Below are 19431 nucleotides of genomic sequence, written 5' to 3' on the forward strand. Positions count from 1 at the left end.
TTTTCGATAGCGTAGCAACGAAAGGTTTTGGTTGTCCTATTATGTTTGTGTATGAAGTGTTTTGATGCGTTAGAAATGTTCACAATATTCGGATTTCTGACATAACTGAGGTGTTCCAGTATTCTAGTTTTTAATTTCCGGTTTGTGCAGCCCACGTATTTCAAATGGCACTCTGTACACTCAATTATATAGATAACAGATTCCGTGTTACAGTTAATGTAATTTTGGATGATAAATGTGTCTGTTTGAGTAGAGTTGCTGAAATTTTTGGTGGGGTACGCGTAAGAGCAAACTTTACAGGGGTGTTGACCACACCTGTAAAAACCTTTTGTTTCTAACCAAGTGGTTTTTGTTTTGTCGTTTGAACTGAAAAAGGACGGAGATAGGACGCTGCCTAGGGACGGTGCTTTGCGGGCTACTACCCTAATTCCTCCTGCCAGGATGGTGCGCAAACTATCATCCTCCATAAGAATTGGTAAGTATTGGTTTATTAGATTTTTGATTTGGGAGAATTGGTTACTCTGTTGAAGAATTAATGTAGGCTGACCTTTGGTGTTTTGCTTGGTGATGGTCTTGTTGTGGTACTCAAGTAGCTGTGTTCTAGATTTTTTTGACATGATATCACTTGCTCTATTGAGTGACCACTCCGGATATCCTCTTTTTGAGAGTCTGGATTTTATTTGTTCTTCTTCTAGTTTGAAATGATTGTGTGAACTACAGTTCCGTTTCGCTCGGTGCATCTCCCCTACTGGTATGGCCCGAATGGTTTGTTTAGAATGGTTGCTTTTGGCATGAAGTATGTTGTTGGATGCTGTTGGTTTGCGGTATGTTTGGGTAGATATGGTCTGGCCTACTTTGCCACTTAGCTGGTGTTGGACATTAACATCATCCCAGTGTTCGTTGAGAGCTTGAACCACAATCAATGTAATCTCAAATTTACCTACAACCATGACACCACTGAGATTGTCTTCCTGGATTTAAAGCTAAGTGGCAAAGTAGGCCAGACCATATCTACCCAAACATACCGCAAACCAACAGCATCCAACAACATACTTCATGCCAAAAGCAACCATTCTAAACAAACCATTCGGGCCATACCAGTAGGGGAGATGCACCGAGCGAAACGGAACTGTAGTTCACACAATCATTTCAAACTAGAAGAAGAACAAATAAAATCCAGACTCTCAAAAAGAGGATATCCGGAGTGGTCACTCAATAGAGCAAGTGATATCATGTCAAAAAAATCTAGAACACAGCTACTTGAGTACCACAACAAGACCATCACCAAGCAAAACACCAAAGGTCAGCCTACATTAATTCTTCAACAGAGTAACCAATTCTCCCAAATCAAAAATCTAATAAACCAATACTTACCAATTCTTATGGAGGATGATAGTTTGCGCACCATCCTGGCAGGAGGAATTAGGGTAGTAGCCCGCAAAGCACCGTCCCTAGGCAGCGTCCTATCTCCGTCCTTTTTCAGTTCAAACGACAAAACAAAAACCACTTGGTTAGAAACAAAAGGTTTTTACAGGTGTGGTCAACACCCCTGTAAAGTTTGCTCTTACGCGTACCCCACCAAAAATTTCAGCAACTCTACTCAAACAGACACATTTATCATCCAAAATTACATTAACTGTAACACGGAATCTGTTATCTATATAATTGAGTGTACAGAGTGCCATTTGAAATACGTGGGCTGCACAAACCGGAAATTAAAAACTAGAATACTGGAACACCTCAGTTATGTCAGAAATCCGAATATTGTGAACATTTCTAACGCATCAAAACACTTCATACACAAACATAATAGGACAACCAAAACCTTTCGTTGCTACGCTATCGAAAAAATTCATCTGCCCAAAAGAGGAGGTGACATAAAAAACAAAACCCACCTAAGAGAAGCCTACTGGATCTATAGATTAAAAACAAGATTTCCAGATGGCCTAAATCTAAGAAAGGAACTTATGTTCCAATATTAAATCTATGAGTGAGGCCACCAACGTCATACCACCTCTCCATACACAGTCCCAACAACTTATCATATGATTCAACATAATATATATTGATATCTTGTTCTAACAAGAGCTTCTCCATATACTCATGATTTTAACAATCACCCCCCGTGGTGCATGCATAACATATGCTGATTGACATGCATTACACCCCCACATTATAGGTTTTAGCCTTCATCTCACTTTCCTTACCCGTGCACCCATGATCCAATGACCCAAACTAGTGAAAATTGAACTCTAGATGCGCAAGATATTCCAATCTGGCCATTCTCTGTCACACCAACATCATAATAATTTTTCATCCGAATGGTAATCAGCTATGTCTACAGCTATAGTTACACCAATACTGACATTTCCTATAAAGCATCATTTATGTACAAGTCTTGATAACTATAAAGAAATTAAATACTTACCCACTATGTGTAGTCGGAACAGGATGACATCTGTTCGTCCAGACCGCACGTCGTGATTCGTCCTGCATGTTTGCGTTCCACATGGTCACGTGATCTGGAACGCACATGTGACTACTCATCACGATCTATACTACAAGCTTTATTAACAATTCAGCTATACATCTTACAAGGCAAAACTTATAACATTACTTAACAAAGGATTACAAGATGCTTTGCTGATCATGTTGCTTAATAAATGACGAAAACTCACTAGACATGAAAGCGGGCGCATCTAACGCCAACACCATCCCACTTCCAGGTTGCGTTCTATGTGACACGCAGAGTCGTGGAACGCAATCAGGACTCAGCTGTCACCCCGGACATAGTATAAATTTGCCAGAGCGCCAGTTTCAAAACACACTACAGCCAAGTCTAAGGACGTCGCTATCGTCCGAAACGCGTAGGCTTTACAGGATCATACTTTCCCATTATCTACACACCAGGACCATACTCCAATGGACTTTTAATGAAAATTTAATTAAACTTGGAAAAAAATTTACTATTTTACCTCTACTGAAGCGCTGGATTTAACTTCCTTGTTACCTCTGTGTACTAGAACATTCTGCTGTGCAAATAAAAAAGGCAATTTGTGTATCCCAATGCTATGATAGTTTAATAAATGCAAGAACTATAAATAAATATTGTGTTTTTCCAGGCATATTGATTCATTATGTTTGCTTGAATTTAGTGAAACTACAAAGAATCAAGCTGATATTTCAAGGAGCTTATAGAAGTACATTCACTGACAAGCTTGATAAATGCTTGCAGCTAGCACATGTTTGTTTCTAGGTTGATAGATTAAGTCATTGCCATTTTATGATGGAGTTTGCTATTTATGGCTGTAGGATTGGACAGATCCTCCGTCACGACTGCATTCTATTATACATTTTATAAATTTTGTATGTTCCCTTAGGTTCTTCAAAAACAGCTGGAAAATGTGAAGCAGGAGGAGATGTCTTTACTTGGCAAACAGAAAGACATGGAAAATGAGCTAGCAGCTGCTCGGGAACGCCTACAGCAGCAGGCTACAGAACTTGTGTTAAAAGCCAGTGGGTATTTTTTTTAATTAATTTTATTAAGTTTATTCAAATTTTTTATATATATTTCCCAGGCACCATACTTTATATTAAATTATATATATATATATATATATATATATATATATATATATATATACATACACACACACTCTATATGTCCAAAATTATGTGGACACCTGACCATCACACTTTTATGAATTTGTTGGACATCCCATTTCAACAACATTGGCGTTAAAGTGGAGTGGGCCTCATTTTCGGCTTAGCCTTAATTCTCTTGGGAAGGCTTTCCACAAGATTTTGGAGTGTATCTGTAAAAGTTTGTGCCCATTTAGCCAAAAGAGCATTTGTGAGGTCAGGCACTGATGTTAGTCGAGAAGATCTGGCTCGCTATCAGAGTTCCAATTCAAGGGGATCGTTGGGGTTGAGGTCAGGGCTCTTTGCAGGTCTCTAGAGTTCTTCCAAACCAAACTCGTCAAATCATATCATTATGGACCTTTGTGCACTGGGGCACAGTCCTGCTGGAGCAGGAAAGGGCCTTCCCCAAACTGTTGCGACAAAGTTGGAAGCATACGATTGTCATTGTATGCTATAGCATTAACATTGCCCTACCCTGAAATTAGGGGCCTATGCTATAACCTGGAACTGTCTCCAGGTCATCATCCCTCCTCAACCACATTTTACAGTAGGCACTATGCATCGCGGTAGGTAGCTTTTTCCTGGCATGCACCAAACCCAGATTCGTCCATCAGATTGCCAGACAGTGACTCTTGGTATTGCACATGGTGATCTTAGGCTTGTGTGCAGCTGCTCGACCATGGAAACACATTTCATGAAGCTCCGGACGCAGTCAGTTTGTGGAATTTCTGATCTGCTAGATCTGCCCCAGTCAATTGTAAGTGCTATTATTGTAGCTATTATAAGTGGTCGCATCTAGGAGTAACAACATCTTAGCCACGAAGAGCTAAATCACGCTGAGGCGTGAAAATAAAAAAATCACATATTCTCTGTAACATCACTCAGAGTTCTAATCTGCTTCTGGAAGTGACATCAGCACAAGAACTGTGCATTGGGAGCTTCATGAAATGGGTTTCCATGGTCAAGCAGCTGCACAAAAGCCTAAGATCACGATGCAAAATGCCAAGCATCGGCTGGAGCATTGTTCTTTAGAGGGATAAATCACTATATGGCTTTCTAATGGATGAATTTGAGTTTGGCAGATACCAGGAGAACGCTACCTACCATAACACATAGTGCATACTGTGAAAATTGGTTGAGGAGGAATAATGGTCTAGGGCTGTTTTTCAGGGTTTGGGCTAGGCCCCTTATTTACAAGAAGAGGGTAATGTTATAGCATAGACAGACATTTAAGACAATTGTATGTTTTCAACTTCGAGGCAACAGTTTGGAGAATATCCTTTTCTGTTACAGCCTGACCGTGCCTCACTGCACAAATCAAGGTCCATAAAGGCATGGTTGGGTGAGTTTGTTGTGGAGGAACCTGAGTAGGGGGTCCAACTCCATATTAACCCATGATTTTGGGATGGGATGTCCAAAAAACTCGAATAGGTGGGGTGATACACTTTTTGCCATATAGTTTATGTCACGACGCGGGATGTGGACCCACTGGGCCGTACCGCGTAGCGGGATAGCAGCTGGCCAAACAGGTATAATGCAATGTCTGTAGTTCAGAAAGGGTACCTGAGGCAATGTAGACAACAGCGGTGGATTCAGGCTAGGGTGAGGCTCCAACAGTAGACAGACACCCGGCGGGGTGCGACACAATAAATGCAGTGGAGGGCACAACACGACTCCAACTCTTGAAGGCACAGAGGCACGGTAGCACGGGATACAGGCAGCAGGAACGGGTAACACGGGGAACTGGAAAACACTAGGAGACCATTTGCAAGGACAAGGTAACACAACAATGCTCAGTCAAGGATCGAGAGGGCAGAGCCCCTTTTATAGTCCAGAAGCATTCTGGGCTAATTGCAGTTATTCTGCAAATGTGCGCGTACTGGCCCTTTAAGGCCCTGCACATGTGTCCGGACCAGAAAGTGAGTGCCGGCGTCTCCCAGGAGGGAGATTCCGCCGCGAACTCTCTCGTCCATGGCCGCGGCTGTCAGGACGACGGTCCGCTGCCATGGACGTTACAGATTATCTATTATTACCTGAGGGGGGACAACCTGGATTGCTTTTTTTGATTTAGTATTTTCCCTTTTAAACAATGGCACTGCACTTGTTTGCACCAATCCATTGTCACCATGCCTGTCATTAGAGAGTCTATAAATATTACAAACCAGTATAGATATATGAATACATTTTGCTCTTTGGGGACTATTGGGTGTAAGCCATCTAGTTCTAGAATTTTGTTCAAGTTTATTTACACACATTTAACTTTAACGTGAGTTAATAACTTTGTTAATAGACCTATTTTCTAATCTCAGACAAATCCTTTAAATAAAAACAGCACATATGAACTGGAAAAAAAACTCCCACTATTAGAATGTATGGCTTTTTACAGGTCACATTGGGATGCTGCAAGCTACACAGATGACACAAGAAGCCACCATACAAGACCTAGAATCTGAAAAAGCTAGAATAAAGGAAAAAATAGCCAGACTAGAAGAAGAACGGGCTCTGTTGCAAAACAAAAATCAAAATCTTGATGAACGCCAAAGGCAGCAGATCCTTGCACTGGAGAAGGTTAGAACTGCATGTGTTACATATTAATAAACTACAGGCTATGTTAGTTACAGCTGTCTATCCCGTAATGAATCGACATGTTACATCTTTGTTAAGTCATCTCTACGCTAGGATAGGGTCATTGACGCTTGTCCAGTTTATTCAGTCAACATTATATGTATCTGTACAATTTGGAATACTAGCTGTCAAATATGTTAATATGGGTAAGTCTAGTCTAGTATATTATCTAGTATATTCTTTTTTTTATATGTTAATTAAACTAGTATCAGGAACTTGACACCGTACATTTTATGTCCATCGTGTAGCATTGAAATACTGGATGTACAAGGACTTCATGATCGTGATCCTAGTCACACTTTTGCTTTACTACATAGTCCATTGTAATTTGCAGCCTCTGGGGCTCATTGCAAAATCTGCAACAGGATTCCACTTACCATGAACCATTTATAATACTGGTGTCTTATGTGGCAGAGGAGCTATTGGCCTATCAGGTACAAAGTCAAAGGAGTAACTTCTATCTCTGCAGCCCCTATAGTTACGGCCCTGGTAATTGGTTTGTAATTTATTATTATAAGTTGGTTTTTTTCGACTCATTACTGTACTGTAATGTCCAATAAGACTATGAAAGCACGTCAGTAATTATTTTAGTTCTGATGTTACATGAGGCTAAACTTTAGAGCGGTCAAAGAAAAAGTTCCCCATTTTTATTAATCCTTCTTTCATAATCCCTAAAGACCAGTACTTTCAAGCAACAATATTACTACGCAGTGAAGGAATTTGTAAGAATTCATGGCATCAGGATCCACTAATAAAAGTAACCACAATGCATCTCTACACTCTTGTGGACACTGGTGTGGTCACAAAAGCACAACTTGCTGATGTGACAGCAGAACTTGCACCCACTGCATTGAGCAGGCAAAGATGGCAACCGTTCCTCAGTACAGACCGCAGGTATTTTTTTTTCCGCCTTATAGAGAGGACAGAGAGACAACCAACAGAATACAAAAACCTTGTGTAAACATACCCTAATAGAGCTGCTAATTAGGTGTCATTTTCATTTAGTAAATGAGAAATTATGTACAATATTTTTTTGGCCAAACCTGTAAAATTTACACACCCAACCTTTACTGCATAACTTTTTGTTGTTTGCTAGTAATTGTGCACTGATATATTGTAAAGCAACTCTATCATATCACTATCTAAACCTATTCTCTACTTGTCTGTTAATGTGTTGTAAGATCTTAAAATCCTTTCCCATTGCTGTACTCTCAGAATTGCCTCTAAATTTTGAATATTGTACCTAATGGTAGTCTTAATGGAATTCTGTACAATTAAAATCACACCTTCCAATATAAACCACTACACTAAAGGTTTTCTGCACTGCCTAGCCATGCTGCTTCAGGGTGCATTTATATGAGATTTTTTTTTAGCAGTTTTTATTGTGTACATATGCAGTGATTTTTGTAATTGACGCAAAATTGCAACATTTTTGTAAAAATTGCTGCGCTTTTGCCACGATTACTAAAAAGGCCACGAAAAAACACTCATGTACATACACCCTTAGAGTAGGTTCACCTTCAAACAGTATTTTACAGTTTATGTATAAATGTAATGCATATAACTTTAAAATGGTGAGGAATTTGAGGGAGATCTATCAATGTAATTTACACTGGTGTTCATACATAAAAAATATGCCGTTATAACTGCCCCCTTATTTTGCTGTGGAATCACTGACACCCAGCTACACATGTGCAGATACACAAAACAGGATGCCATTGCAATGCAGACTGTAATGGATTAAATTTACGTGTAGATTTACATGCAGCAGATTTTGATGCAGAGATTTCTAGGACTGAAAATCCGTTTCATTCAAATAAATGAAACCAAATTTCAGTTGGAGATATTTCTGCAACAAAATTTGCAGTGTGTGAATTCACCCTTAGGCAACATGCACACTTTGCGGAATTTCGTGCAGAAAATTCACATAAAAAACTCAGGTAATCACGCAGGTAAAGTCTGCATAGTGCATTTTTTGCGGAAATAGGTGCGGTTTTATGCTGCAGAATTTTGGTGCGTTTTTTTCTTAAACTAATTAGATACAATTCGCAAGCAGAAACACAAAATAAATTGACGTGCTGCAGATTTTAAAATACGCACTGCAGATCAATGTACCTTCCAAAAAAATCTGCAATGTGTAGATGAGATTTCTTGAAATCTCATTTACTTTGCTGGTACTGTATTACGCTGCAGATTTGCACGTTATACGCATCGTGTGCATTAGGGCCCTTTTACACCGGCAAATTATCGGGCAAACGAGCATTCACAGAATGCTCATTCCTGATAATTTCACTGTAAACAGGGCAATGATCAGCCGATGAAATGCCGAAAATATTATCGTTGTCGGAAGCACATCTCCCTGTGTAAACATGGAGATGTGCTGCCGACATGATAGAAATGTATTGGACGAGCGATCGTAGTAACGAGCGCTTGTCCTCAAACTAGCTCCTTGTGAAAGGAGCAAACGAGCGCCGATAAACGATGTCCCATGTCGGGCCATGTAAGCAGGACCGGCGTCAGCACCCGGCGAATGTGGCACACTACCCTTGGGGGGTCCCCATATATGGACAGTGATGTCAAGTGGAGAGGAGTCGTCCCAGGGAGAGCGCTAGCAGCTCTGCTCCGGGACTCCGTAACGGGGGAAGCCCCTGACATCACTGTCCGTATATGGACAGTGATGTCATGAGGAGAGGAGGAGTTCCAGGCAGAGCGCTAGAAGTGGCTCTGCTCCAGGACTCCATCTTTGGGGAAGCCCCTAACTGCCAGGGGCTTTCCCAGAGACGGAGTCCCGGAGCAAAGCTGCTTCCAGAGCTCTGCCTGGGACTCTTCTTCTCCAGCTGACATCACTGTACATATATGGACAGTGATGTCAGGAGGAGAGAAGGCGTCCCAGGCAGAGTGCTAGAAGCAGCTCTGCTCCGGGACTTCGTGTCTGGAGAAGCCCCTGACATCACTGTCCATATATGGACAGTGATGTCAGGAGGAGTCCTAGGCAGAGCACAAGAAGTGGCTCTGCTCCGGGACTCCGTCTCTGGGGAAGCACCTGACATTACTGTCCCTATATGGACAGTGCCTGAGACACTGCTCTGCTCGTGTCAACAGAGTGCTAGTAGTGCTACCTGGGAGGAGGGGGCTGTATGGCACTACCTGGGAGGTGGGGGCTGTGTGGCACTACTTAGAAGGGGGGGCTGCATGGCACTACCTGGAAGGGGGGACTGCATAGCACTACCTGGGAGGAGGGGGCTGTGTGGCACTACCTGGGAGGAGGGGGCTCTGTGGCACTACATGGGAGGGGGGCTGTGCGGCACTACAGAGGGCACTAAATTTATGGGGGTACAAACTGGGGGCCTAACTTCTATATGGGGGCATAAACAGGGCCTAACGTCTATATGGGGGCACAAAGTGATGTTTTCTGCCATTTTACTGCCGCCGTGAGTTCCCCCGCAAAGGGACCTACTAAGCCTGTGTCACCCAAGGGCCCACATAGAACTGGAGCCGACCCTGCGTGTAAGAGTACCCTTAAGCCTAAGGATGGGTTTGCAATGTGCATGTTAGTTGCGTTTTTAACATGCGTTTTTTTTCTCTGGTTGATAAACTCTATGTCTCAATGGGAGTTCATCAACCAAAACAAAACAGCACATGTTAAAAACGCAACAAAAATTTAGTGCGAACCCAGCCTAAATACATTTAAATATACTTCGAATTTAAAGTCTGCACATAGGTAGCAAATTACTTTATAATAATTTATTAGTGAATTAGTAATTAATGAATCATCTGTTGTCAATCTTTGATAATATAGGGGGTCCGTACACCATGCAACGGAGCCACGGTAGCTGAGAACTGCAAGGCAAAACTGTGTGCGGTTTTACTGCAGATTTCAATGGCTTTGTGTTGCAGTTTTTGCCTGTGCGGCTTGTACAGGTGAAGCACTTTGAAACCATGTGCTTTACCTGTACAGGCCATTCAGCCAAAAACCACATTGCATCGTAAAACCGCGGTAATCACTGTGTACAGTTTTGCAATTAACGAGGCTCAGCTGCCTGACCAGTGTGAACAGAGCCTTTTTGTATGTGAATAGATGAGTTAAACCAGAGCAACAATGCATTGTCTTTATTAAATGGTCTCTAACTTTTCAACAAACTTTGCATAAATCAATAGTACAAGTAAATATAAGAAACTTTTAATATATCTTATTAGAGAAAAAATGCTCTTTTTCATCTTACCAGACTCCTCCTACCCCCAACTGATCTCTGTGAATTTACTTTTTTTCCCGTTTCCTGAAGAGGAGACGGACTCTCAGCTCACTAAAGGATCAAGTTACAGCTGCCCATAGAAGTCTATGAAGAAGGGAAGTGGGGAGGAGGGAGTAGGAGCAGAGTGAAATAGAGGCATCGAGACACAGACACACTGCAGCAGCTTCCTAGTAAGTGTTATATACACTTCTCATTACTGCTATATGATCTCCTCCATGCTGCTGCAGTTTTCTATACATATATACACGGTCGAGTCACATTATTATGACCACATCCTACTTTCGACGTTGGCAGCCCGTAGCCGATGAAGGAAGTGATGTGTTGTGGGCTGGGTTGGTGGGTATATAAGGTTTGCGATAGGCCATCTGAACACACATCACTCGCTGTTGCTATAGGTAAAGGGGTTGATTTATCATAGTTCCAAAATGGGATGATTATTGACTTTCGGGGCAAGGGTGGCAGTATTTCTAAAACAGCGCAGTTTGTGAACTGTTCGCACTCTGCTGTGGTGAAAGTGTATCGTGAGTGGAGAAATGGCACCATTGGGAATAACCGATGCGGAAACCGCGGAGCACCACGTGCCATTGATGTAAGAGGTGAACGTCGGCTACGAAGGTGCTCGAGGGCCCAACGTCACGCTACAGTGGAGCAGCTTACTGTGAAAATCAACTAGGGGGCTACCAGACATGTGTCAAAAACAACAGTTAAGCGAGCCCTACTGCGTATGGGGCTCCGAAGCAGACGGATAGTCACTGCTCCTATGCTAACAAAGGTGCATCGGTAAAAAAGGCTTCAATTTGCTTGGCAGTATCGGAATTGGACCACCAATGATTGGCAAAGGGTTGCCTTCTCCGATGAGTCACGTTTTCTGCTTCATTGAACAGATGGACTCTGGCGTGTCAGGCGAGAAACATCAGAGAACAAACACCCAGCAGCCATTGCTGGAAGAACATCAGCTGGTGGCGGTAGCGTTATGGTTTGGGGACATTTCTCATGGCATTCTCTGGGCCCACTCATCCATGTGGAAGGCACTCTGAACCAATTTGGGTATAAATTCAACGTTGCAGATCACGTCCACCCATACATGCTGTTGGTCTTCCCTGTGCCAGATGGAATCTCCCATCAAGAAAATGCGACATGTGACACTGCTAGAAATGTATGACAGTAGTTGGAAGAGCACGACCAAGATTTCCAAGTACTTCCCTGGCCCCCTAATACGCCAGATTTGAAGCCGAGCATCTGTGGGACCACCTTGATCATCTTATTCGCTCTATGGATCCTCCCCCACATACCCTCCAGCAAATGTGGGATGCACTGCAGTCAGCATGGCTCCAGATACCGGAGACATCCTACCAGCACCTTATTGAGTCACTCCCAGCCCGTCTAGCTGCTGTCCGTGCTGCACACGGCGGTTACTTTGGATATTAACTGCCGTATATATATAAGAGCAGGATTCTCTTCTTCTGTGTGCAGTGTGTAGAAGACACCCACTAGCTGAGAGAAAACTGACAATTAGAGAAAGAGCCTGCAGACGTGAAAATTGGTTAAAAAAATGACACATACCAACAAAATAAATAGACAGAATGGACAAAAAGTGTTATTCCTCATGTACCGTACACACATATGACAGCTTATTCTAAAAGTTCCCTGGAAGGTTAGGTATTGTCACGAAGGGTCTGTGGACCCACTGGGCCGTACCGCCTTGGCGGTTTGGCTGCTGGCCAACAGAGCGCAGGTCAATGTCTATAGTTCGTATAGGTACCTGTGGCAGCTGGGACAGCAGTAAGGCAGGCTCGGCTGGGACTAGGCAGCAGGTAGACGTCAGGCGAGGTGAAGCAGGTCAGACGTGGGATACAGCACGACACGACTTTGGCACAGCACAGTGCTCGACCAGGCGACCAGGATAGTAAAGAATTCGGGGAACAGGAACAGACTAGGAGGCCATCACATAGACAAACTTGGGAAACATCAACAACGCTCAGGCATAAAAGCAGGGGGCTGGACTCCCCTTATAGTCCAGGGTACTCACGGGTTCAAAGTTCATCAAAAGTCCAGTGCGCGCGCTGCCCCTTTAAGATCCGGCTGAGGTGAGTTGAAGCGAGCGCTGGCGTCTGCTGAGATGGAGGCTGGGGCCAGTGCTTGCCGACTCGCGGCTGTCAGGGGGGGGATTGGAGCTGACGGACCGCAGCCACGGACATTACAGGTATGCTTTAAGTTATACATATCTACTACCATATTTAATAGAAATGCATATGCTGTATGCTACAAAGCTTGCTTACAAAATTATACAGAGCCCCAACAGTCCTTGGAAATATCTTCCCTGGGTTCCTTCAATGCCAGGGGTTCAATGCAGGGGTTGTCAGTCAGGAGAGTGTATACTTCTCCATATCTTTTGAAGCTGACTACAATAGCAAAAGCTCAGAAAATGATTAGAATCCGTCAGGTTGAACGTCAGGTTGTGGACGTCATGTGTGTCTTTAAAGGAACAGTGTCATCACAAATTATTTTTTTATATGTTAAAGATGTTAGTGCTTTATTAAAAACGTTTATATTTATTTGTGTGTTTGTGTTTTACTTTTTCTTATTTTTACACTTTTTCTTCCCTATGGGGGCTGCCATTTTTTGTTCCATTTCTGTATGTGTCGATTAACGACACATACAGACATGGAATACGGCAACCACAGTCCCATAGGGACTGCGAACGGCTCCCGTCTCATTCACTTGTGTGTACGGCGTCTGTGTGAGAACTGCGCATGCGCCGCTCCCACACAGTCCAATTTGAAATTGGCGCCGTCCGACGCCATTTTCCTGTGGACCGGAAGTCGCGGCCGGACAGTAATATTACTACTTCCGGTCGCGGCTTCCGGACTTGTGCACTTGCACCAGCGGCAGCAGACGGAGCGGACGGGCCGGAGGGAGCCGCGGCGGCAGGAGCAGGTAAGAGATTTAAATGTATGTTCCGTGTTTGTGTGTGTTTACTACTGTATGTAAACCTACTACACTGTGTGTTAGCTCAAAAAATGGCGACACACAGTGTAGGAGGTTACACCGTTCAAACCCCTCGTTTATCCCGGCACTAGCCAGGATAAAGGAGGGGGGGATGCTGAGAGCTCACTAGAGCGAGGGCTTTTCACCCAATGTTGCAATGCTGCAATTTTGGGAATAGCTCCATCTAGTGACCAGAAATGGGAAATACTATAAATTAGAATTAATTTATAATATTTCCTGACTCGTGAAAAAAATAAAAAAAATTTGAACAATGTTTAATCACCCACACACTAAATGTTTAATAAAAAAAAAACAAACATGTTTTTCTGGCAACACATTGCCTTTAAGTTTAAAGCATCCATGTTAGGTAATGATAAGCTGTTAGAGTATATGAATAACACTGTTGGCATAACTGTTGCAATTTATCTGGATTTAATGATTGGGAACTTGAAACTGACCTCACTAATCTTGATTTTTGTAAAAGTATTTTGATCCGTGTTTTTCTGTTTTGGTCGTTGAAAAAACTATAAAACATAACAACGTTGCCAAAGACATTGGATTCAGGAATGACAATACAGTTAACAATTGTGATGCTTATGTCGCTCATTTTCACTGTTCCTATGCGGTGTAGCCCAGGAATATCAAGAGTTTGGACAGAAGTTACATCAATCCAATAAAACAGGTATATCATACAGAGTGAAGAACATATATAATCCTCCACAACTGTCTAACTTTTACAGGTTTACCATCTATGAAATCTAAATTGCCACCAGACGATCCTCTATCTCCCAGGAAGTCTACTTTTTTCCATTCTCATCCAGAGTTATCCCCTTGTGGTGGAACGGGAGTAGTGTTCTGGCACCAAGTGTCAGATCATGTCAGTCTTTCCAACCCGTACCACCTCTAGACAGTTGTTCTTAAGTGAAGCCCGGTGATCGGCCCTTGTATCATCCCTTTATTCCCCTCTATTTCCCCTCCTGGACTCTCCCATTATTCCCCTCTATCTCCCCTCATAGAATTTCCCCTTTTGGACTGTTCCGTGTGCAGGAGGCGTGGCTGGTGTTGCATGACAGTTGGTAAGAAAAAGCAGTTGGAGTCAGCCATTTTACAGATGGGGTATCCAGGGTCCAGAATAAAGAAAGAAAAGAGTATTTACCATCAACCAATAGACTTTATCACAGCGAGTGGTATGTGTACTGTGCCCCTCCTGTGTCTCCCTCAAATAAACACGCTGTTTTAACTGTTAAACTATTTTCTGCATCCGCCTGGATTATTTCACCCACAATGGCGATATCAAACACCTGATATCACCACATTTGGTGGCAGCGGTGGGATAATAATCCAGCCGGTACAATGGGGAAGCGGCAAAGGACAAGTACTCCCGGGTACCATCCAGCGCTTCACGGCCAGATAGTAAAAAACAACAGAGGGAGTGCACACGGGATACGACGCCTGCTTTGACCCCAGAAAGGTCATCCGATAGCCAAGGTGTTCTGGTGGACCCCAGCAGCAGCCCCTACCTCAAAAACACAAATGGGACATTGCAGGAGCTTTGCCAAGTTCGAGGGGTAAAGGCCGTGCTGGCAAGCAAGCTCATTGTGTGGGACAGAGCGCACCACGAGTTGAATGACGAAGAGAGTACGACGAGAAAGAGAGGAACGGCCACAGCATCTGATCGGACAGTCGGGGGTCCCTACACAGCACCCCCTCCTTGGCGACCGCCACTCTCATAGGTAAGATGCTAGCCGCCCTGGGCCCTAATTTTACCGAGCATGAGAGAGCCTGTATAATGGAGTTGGTGCTCCGGATCCCTGTGAAAATCCCCATCCCAACGAGTGCACCAGCGCCCCAGGCACCAAGCGGCTACGGAGGGCCACACCTGCGGTTCAGCAACGTGCCCGCCTTTAACGAGGCCACCACAGACATTGACACTTACCTCCATGTATTTGAGTCCATCATGAAGGTGCATACCATTCCGACCTCGGAATGGGCAAAGTATGCGGGCCCCAGCCTAACGGGCAAAGCCTTGGAAGTTTATCGGACGCTAAGTGTGGAAGACTGCCGCGATTATTCCCACGTGAAGGAGGCCCTGCTCTAGCACTCTGCCATCACCCCAGAGACCTACAAAGTCAAGTTCCGGACCATGGCGTGCCCGGCCAACAACACCTATGCAGAGTTTGCTACCCAGCTACAGCAGAGCTGCACTAAGTGGCTGAGGGGAAAACAGGCGAACAGCGCAGAAGCTATTGAGAGTCCCTTCATCCTGGAGCAGCTCCTCCTGAAGATGGACCCCGAGACCGGAGCCCAGACATCCCAAAGCAAGCAGCTACCCTGGCGGACCAATTCGTGGCCAACCGGCCCAAATGGAGAGGTACCAGCCGTCCTAACTGTTGACCTACTCAGCATCCTCCGCCCCGTCCCAAGGGGTCATTTCGATGGCCACGGAATCGTCCCTCGTTCCGGCCCGAGCCAGCAGTAGTCCCTCCAAGGGGAAGGGACCTTCCGGAGATCTGCCGCTGCTTCTGCTGCAACCAAGCTGGGCACATGCAGCGCAACTGCCCGCGGAACCAAGCCCCACTCCCAGGGCCACACCAGGCCCCACACCATGTTGCTCACCTCCAAGAGATGGATGATCTTTTTTGTGAGCACAACTACCTCTTAGATGCACCAAAGGTGGAGGAGGTAGCCTTCCATGTTGCAGGCCATGTGGATCAAGATACCCCGGCCAACATGCTAAATAATTTCCAGCCAATTGTGGTGGGTCATCAGGTCGTCCAGGGGCTCAGGGATTCGGGTGCCTCCCTCAACCTTGTGCACCCTGATTTAGTTCCAGAATCCCAGATCCTGAGAGATCGACGTGTCAATGTCGTCCTGGCCTGTGTCCAGCAGATCTACATCCCCCTGGCCCGATTGTTCATGGACTGGGGTGCCGGCCAGGGAATGGTCATCGTTGGCCTGATGGAAGGCCTCACCACTGCAGCCCTCTTGGGGAATGATTTGGGGAACGGCCTCTCCAGCCAGTTCGTGGCCTCAGTGAACCCGCAGCCAAGCTCCGGTCTCAGCAATCCCGCTCCCAGAACCACCGGTGGCAAGTGAACCAACCTCTGATATTACAAACACGACAGATGAGACTGACTGTCAGATAGACTTGGGGGAGGTGAATAGAGCAGAGTTCCGGACTGGCCAGGCGACTGACCTCTCCTTAGCCACAGCCCGTAGCGTTGCAGATCAAGCCCCTGTAGAAGGCACCCAAGAGCAGTACAAATGGAAGAATGGATTATTATATCGCATAAAACCCATGACATCACCCGAGGCCCCATGGACCGCCACTAAGCAACTGATGGTGCCCTTGCACTACCGTTCCCACTTTCTCTCCCTGGCCCATGATATCCCAGCAGTAGGCCACACAGGCAATCGGAAAACCAGAACCCGGCTCCAGCGAAACTTCTTTTGGCCAGGGATGACACAGGACGTACGGTGGTACCGAGCCTCATACCCCGTATGTCAACGGTTAGGTGGAGCGCCTTGGAGAGTTCCGCTCCAGTCCATGCCCAATATCGGGGAACCCTTCCAGCGGGTAGCCATAGATCTGATAGGGCCGCTATCCACCCCCAGCCATAGTGGGAAGTGCTACATGTTAACGCTGGTAGACTTCGCTACTTGCTACCCTGAGGCCGTGGCTTTCTCATCCCTAATTGCACAGCACGTCGCCCAAGGCCTGATGGACATATTCAGTAGGGTAGGGTTCCCGCAGGAGGTGCTGACGGACCAAGTCTCCCAATTCCAAGGGGAACTGATGCAGTCCCTCTGGAATCGGTTCGGGGTATGTCCACTAAGGACTACCGCCTATCACCCCCAAACGAACGGACTGTGTGAAAGGTTCAATGGAACCCTCAAGCAATTGCTGCTTCGGTATGTCCACGCAGAGGGGAAGGACTGGGAACGCTCTCTGCAGCAGCTTCTCTTCGCTTAGAGAGGTGCCACAGGAGCGAGGAAGGTCTGAGGGCCCTTGGACTTAGTCCGGGAAGGTTGGGAGGGATATTTCTCAAGCCTGGAGGCCCCAGTAGTAGAATATGTGCACAACCTGTGGAAATGCCTAGCTAAATTGCTGGATTTGGCCCATGACAATTTACGTGTCACTCAGGGACGACAGAGGCAAGGTTACGATCAGCGAGCCAGGCCCCGCGAGTTAGTGGGAACGAAGGTATTAGTTCTGGTGCCCGGAAAGCGTAACAAGATGCAAGCCAACTGGGCAGGACCCTTCACAGTAGTTGGATGGCACGGGGAAACTAACTACTCAGTAGCCCTAGACAAAGAAAGGACCAGGATACACCTGTATCATATTACTAGATTAAAAGCCTACATGGAGCGGGAGGTCACTGCCATGGCCGTCTGTTCTCCGCCCATGGATGACCCCGATGCCGATCACATCCCTGACCTGCTAGCCAAAGCCCGACAAGGTCAGGGAATAGCAGAGGTACAGCTAGGGTCCCATTTGTCCCCCGCTCAGAGTAGACAGATGGGGGAGGTGTTGGATGCGCAGGAACCCCTGTTCACCACACGTTCAGGCCATACCTCCTTGGTCTCCCATCAAGTTGACACTGGGGGAGCCCGGCCTATGAGGCAGCCAGCATATCGCGTGGCTTCCGCAGTGTTAGACATGATGCGAAAGGAGGTGGCTGAGATGCTGGAGATGGGGATCATTGTACCATCCCACAGCCCTTGGGCGGCTGGTGTCGTGCTAGTCCCCAAGAAGGACGAAACCACGAGGTTCTGTGTCGACTAATCGGAGGCTGAACGAGGTAACCGCTACGGATGCCTATCCCATGCCCCGGATCGACGAGCTGCTTGATAGGCTGGGGGGGGGCATGCTACGTGTCTACTCTGGACCTCAGCAAGGGCTACTGGCAAATTCCCCTGACCAGAGAGGCCCAAGATCGCTCCGCCTTCATCACCCCATTTGGCCTGTTCGAATTTATGGACATGCTGTTTGGGATGAAGAATGCGCCCGCGACCTTCCAGAGAATGGTCGACCGGATTCTCGTGGGGTGTCAAGGCTATGCCCAGGCGTACCTGGATGACATAGCCATCTTCAGTGAGACCTGGGAGGAACACTTGGCTCATTTGGCACAAATTTTGGAGCACATCAGGCTCGCAGGCCTGACCATTTGCCCTGACAAATGCCAAATGGGAATGGCTGAGGTTTCCTATTTAGGTCACCGGGTAGGAAGTGGCTGCTATGAGCCGGCCAAAGTGGAAGCCATTCTCCAGTGGCCCCAGCCAACTAACCAGAAAACAGGTCAGGGCATTCCTAGGGACCACAGGGTATTATCGAAAATTCATACCTCACTACAGCTCCCTGGCCAAACCCCTGATAGACCTCACAGCCAAAAGGTTCAACAAGAATATGCCTTGGACCCCTGACTGTGACCAGGCCTTTGAGAGTCTTAAGGCTGCCCTGGCATCATCCCCTGTTTTGGCTGCCCCTGACTTCCAGCAGTGGTTCCTAGTATAAACAGATGCCTCCAATGTTGGACTGGGAGCAGTATTAAGCCAGGTTGACCAAGCCTGTCACGAGCACCCCATTGCCTACCTCTCCCGTAAGTTGCTGGACCGAGAGCGGGCTTACGCTACAATTGAGAAAGAGTGCCTGGCCATTGTGTGGGCCCTCAAAAAACTGCAACCCTAAGTTTATGGGAGGGAATTCACCGTCATTACGGATCATAATCCTCTTAGTTGGCCGCACCGGACTGCAGGAGACAATGGCCGGTTCTTGCGATGGAGTTTGGCTCTGCAATCCTATAATTTTGTTGTTTCCCACAAGAAGGGCTGAGACCATGGGTCTCTCCCGGCAACAGGACTCTTATGGGCGTAGAACCTCATTACCTGGCCCCCAGGTCACCGTCGACCCGCCAGAGGGCCA

General features: G+C 45.8%; 1 protein-coding gene across 7 annotated transcripts in view; it reads left to right on the top strand.

Annotated features, from left to right (window-relative positions):
- Positions 1–19431, top strand: part of FAM184A (family with sequence similarity 184 member A) — a 273827-nt gene that overhangs the window by 178442 nt on the left and 75954 nt on the right. For all 7 annotated transcript variants that reach the window (XM_075862406.1, XM_075862407.1, XM_075862408.1 and 4 more), the window contains 2 exons: positions 3381–3516; positions 6029–6210. In XM_075862406.1, the coding sequence (XP_075718521.1) occupies positions 3381–3516; positions 6029–6210 (318 nt within the window). The remainder of the gene's footprint in view (positions 1–3380; positions 3517–6028; positions 6211–19431) is intronic.

Source organism: Rhinoderma darwinii, chromosome 4 (assembly GCF_050947455.1).
Source record: "Rhinoderma darwinii isolate aRhiDar2 chromosome 4, aRhiDar2.hap1, whole genome shotgun sequence".
NCBI lineage: Eukaryota > Metazoa > Chordata > Amphibia > Anura > Rhinodermatidae > Rhinoderma > Rhinoderma darwinii.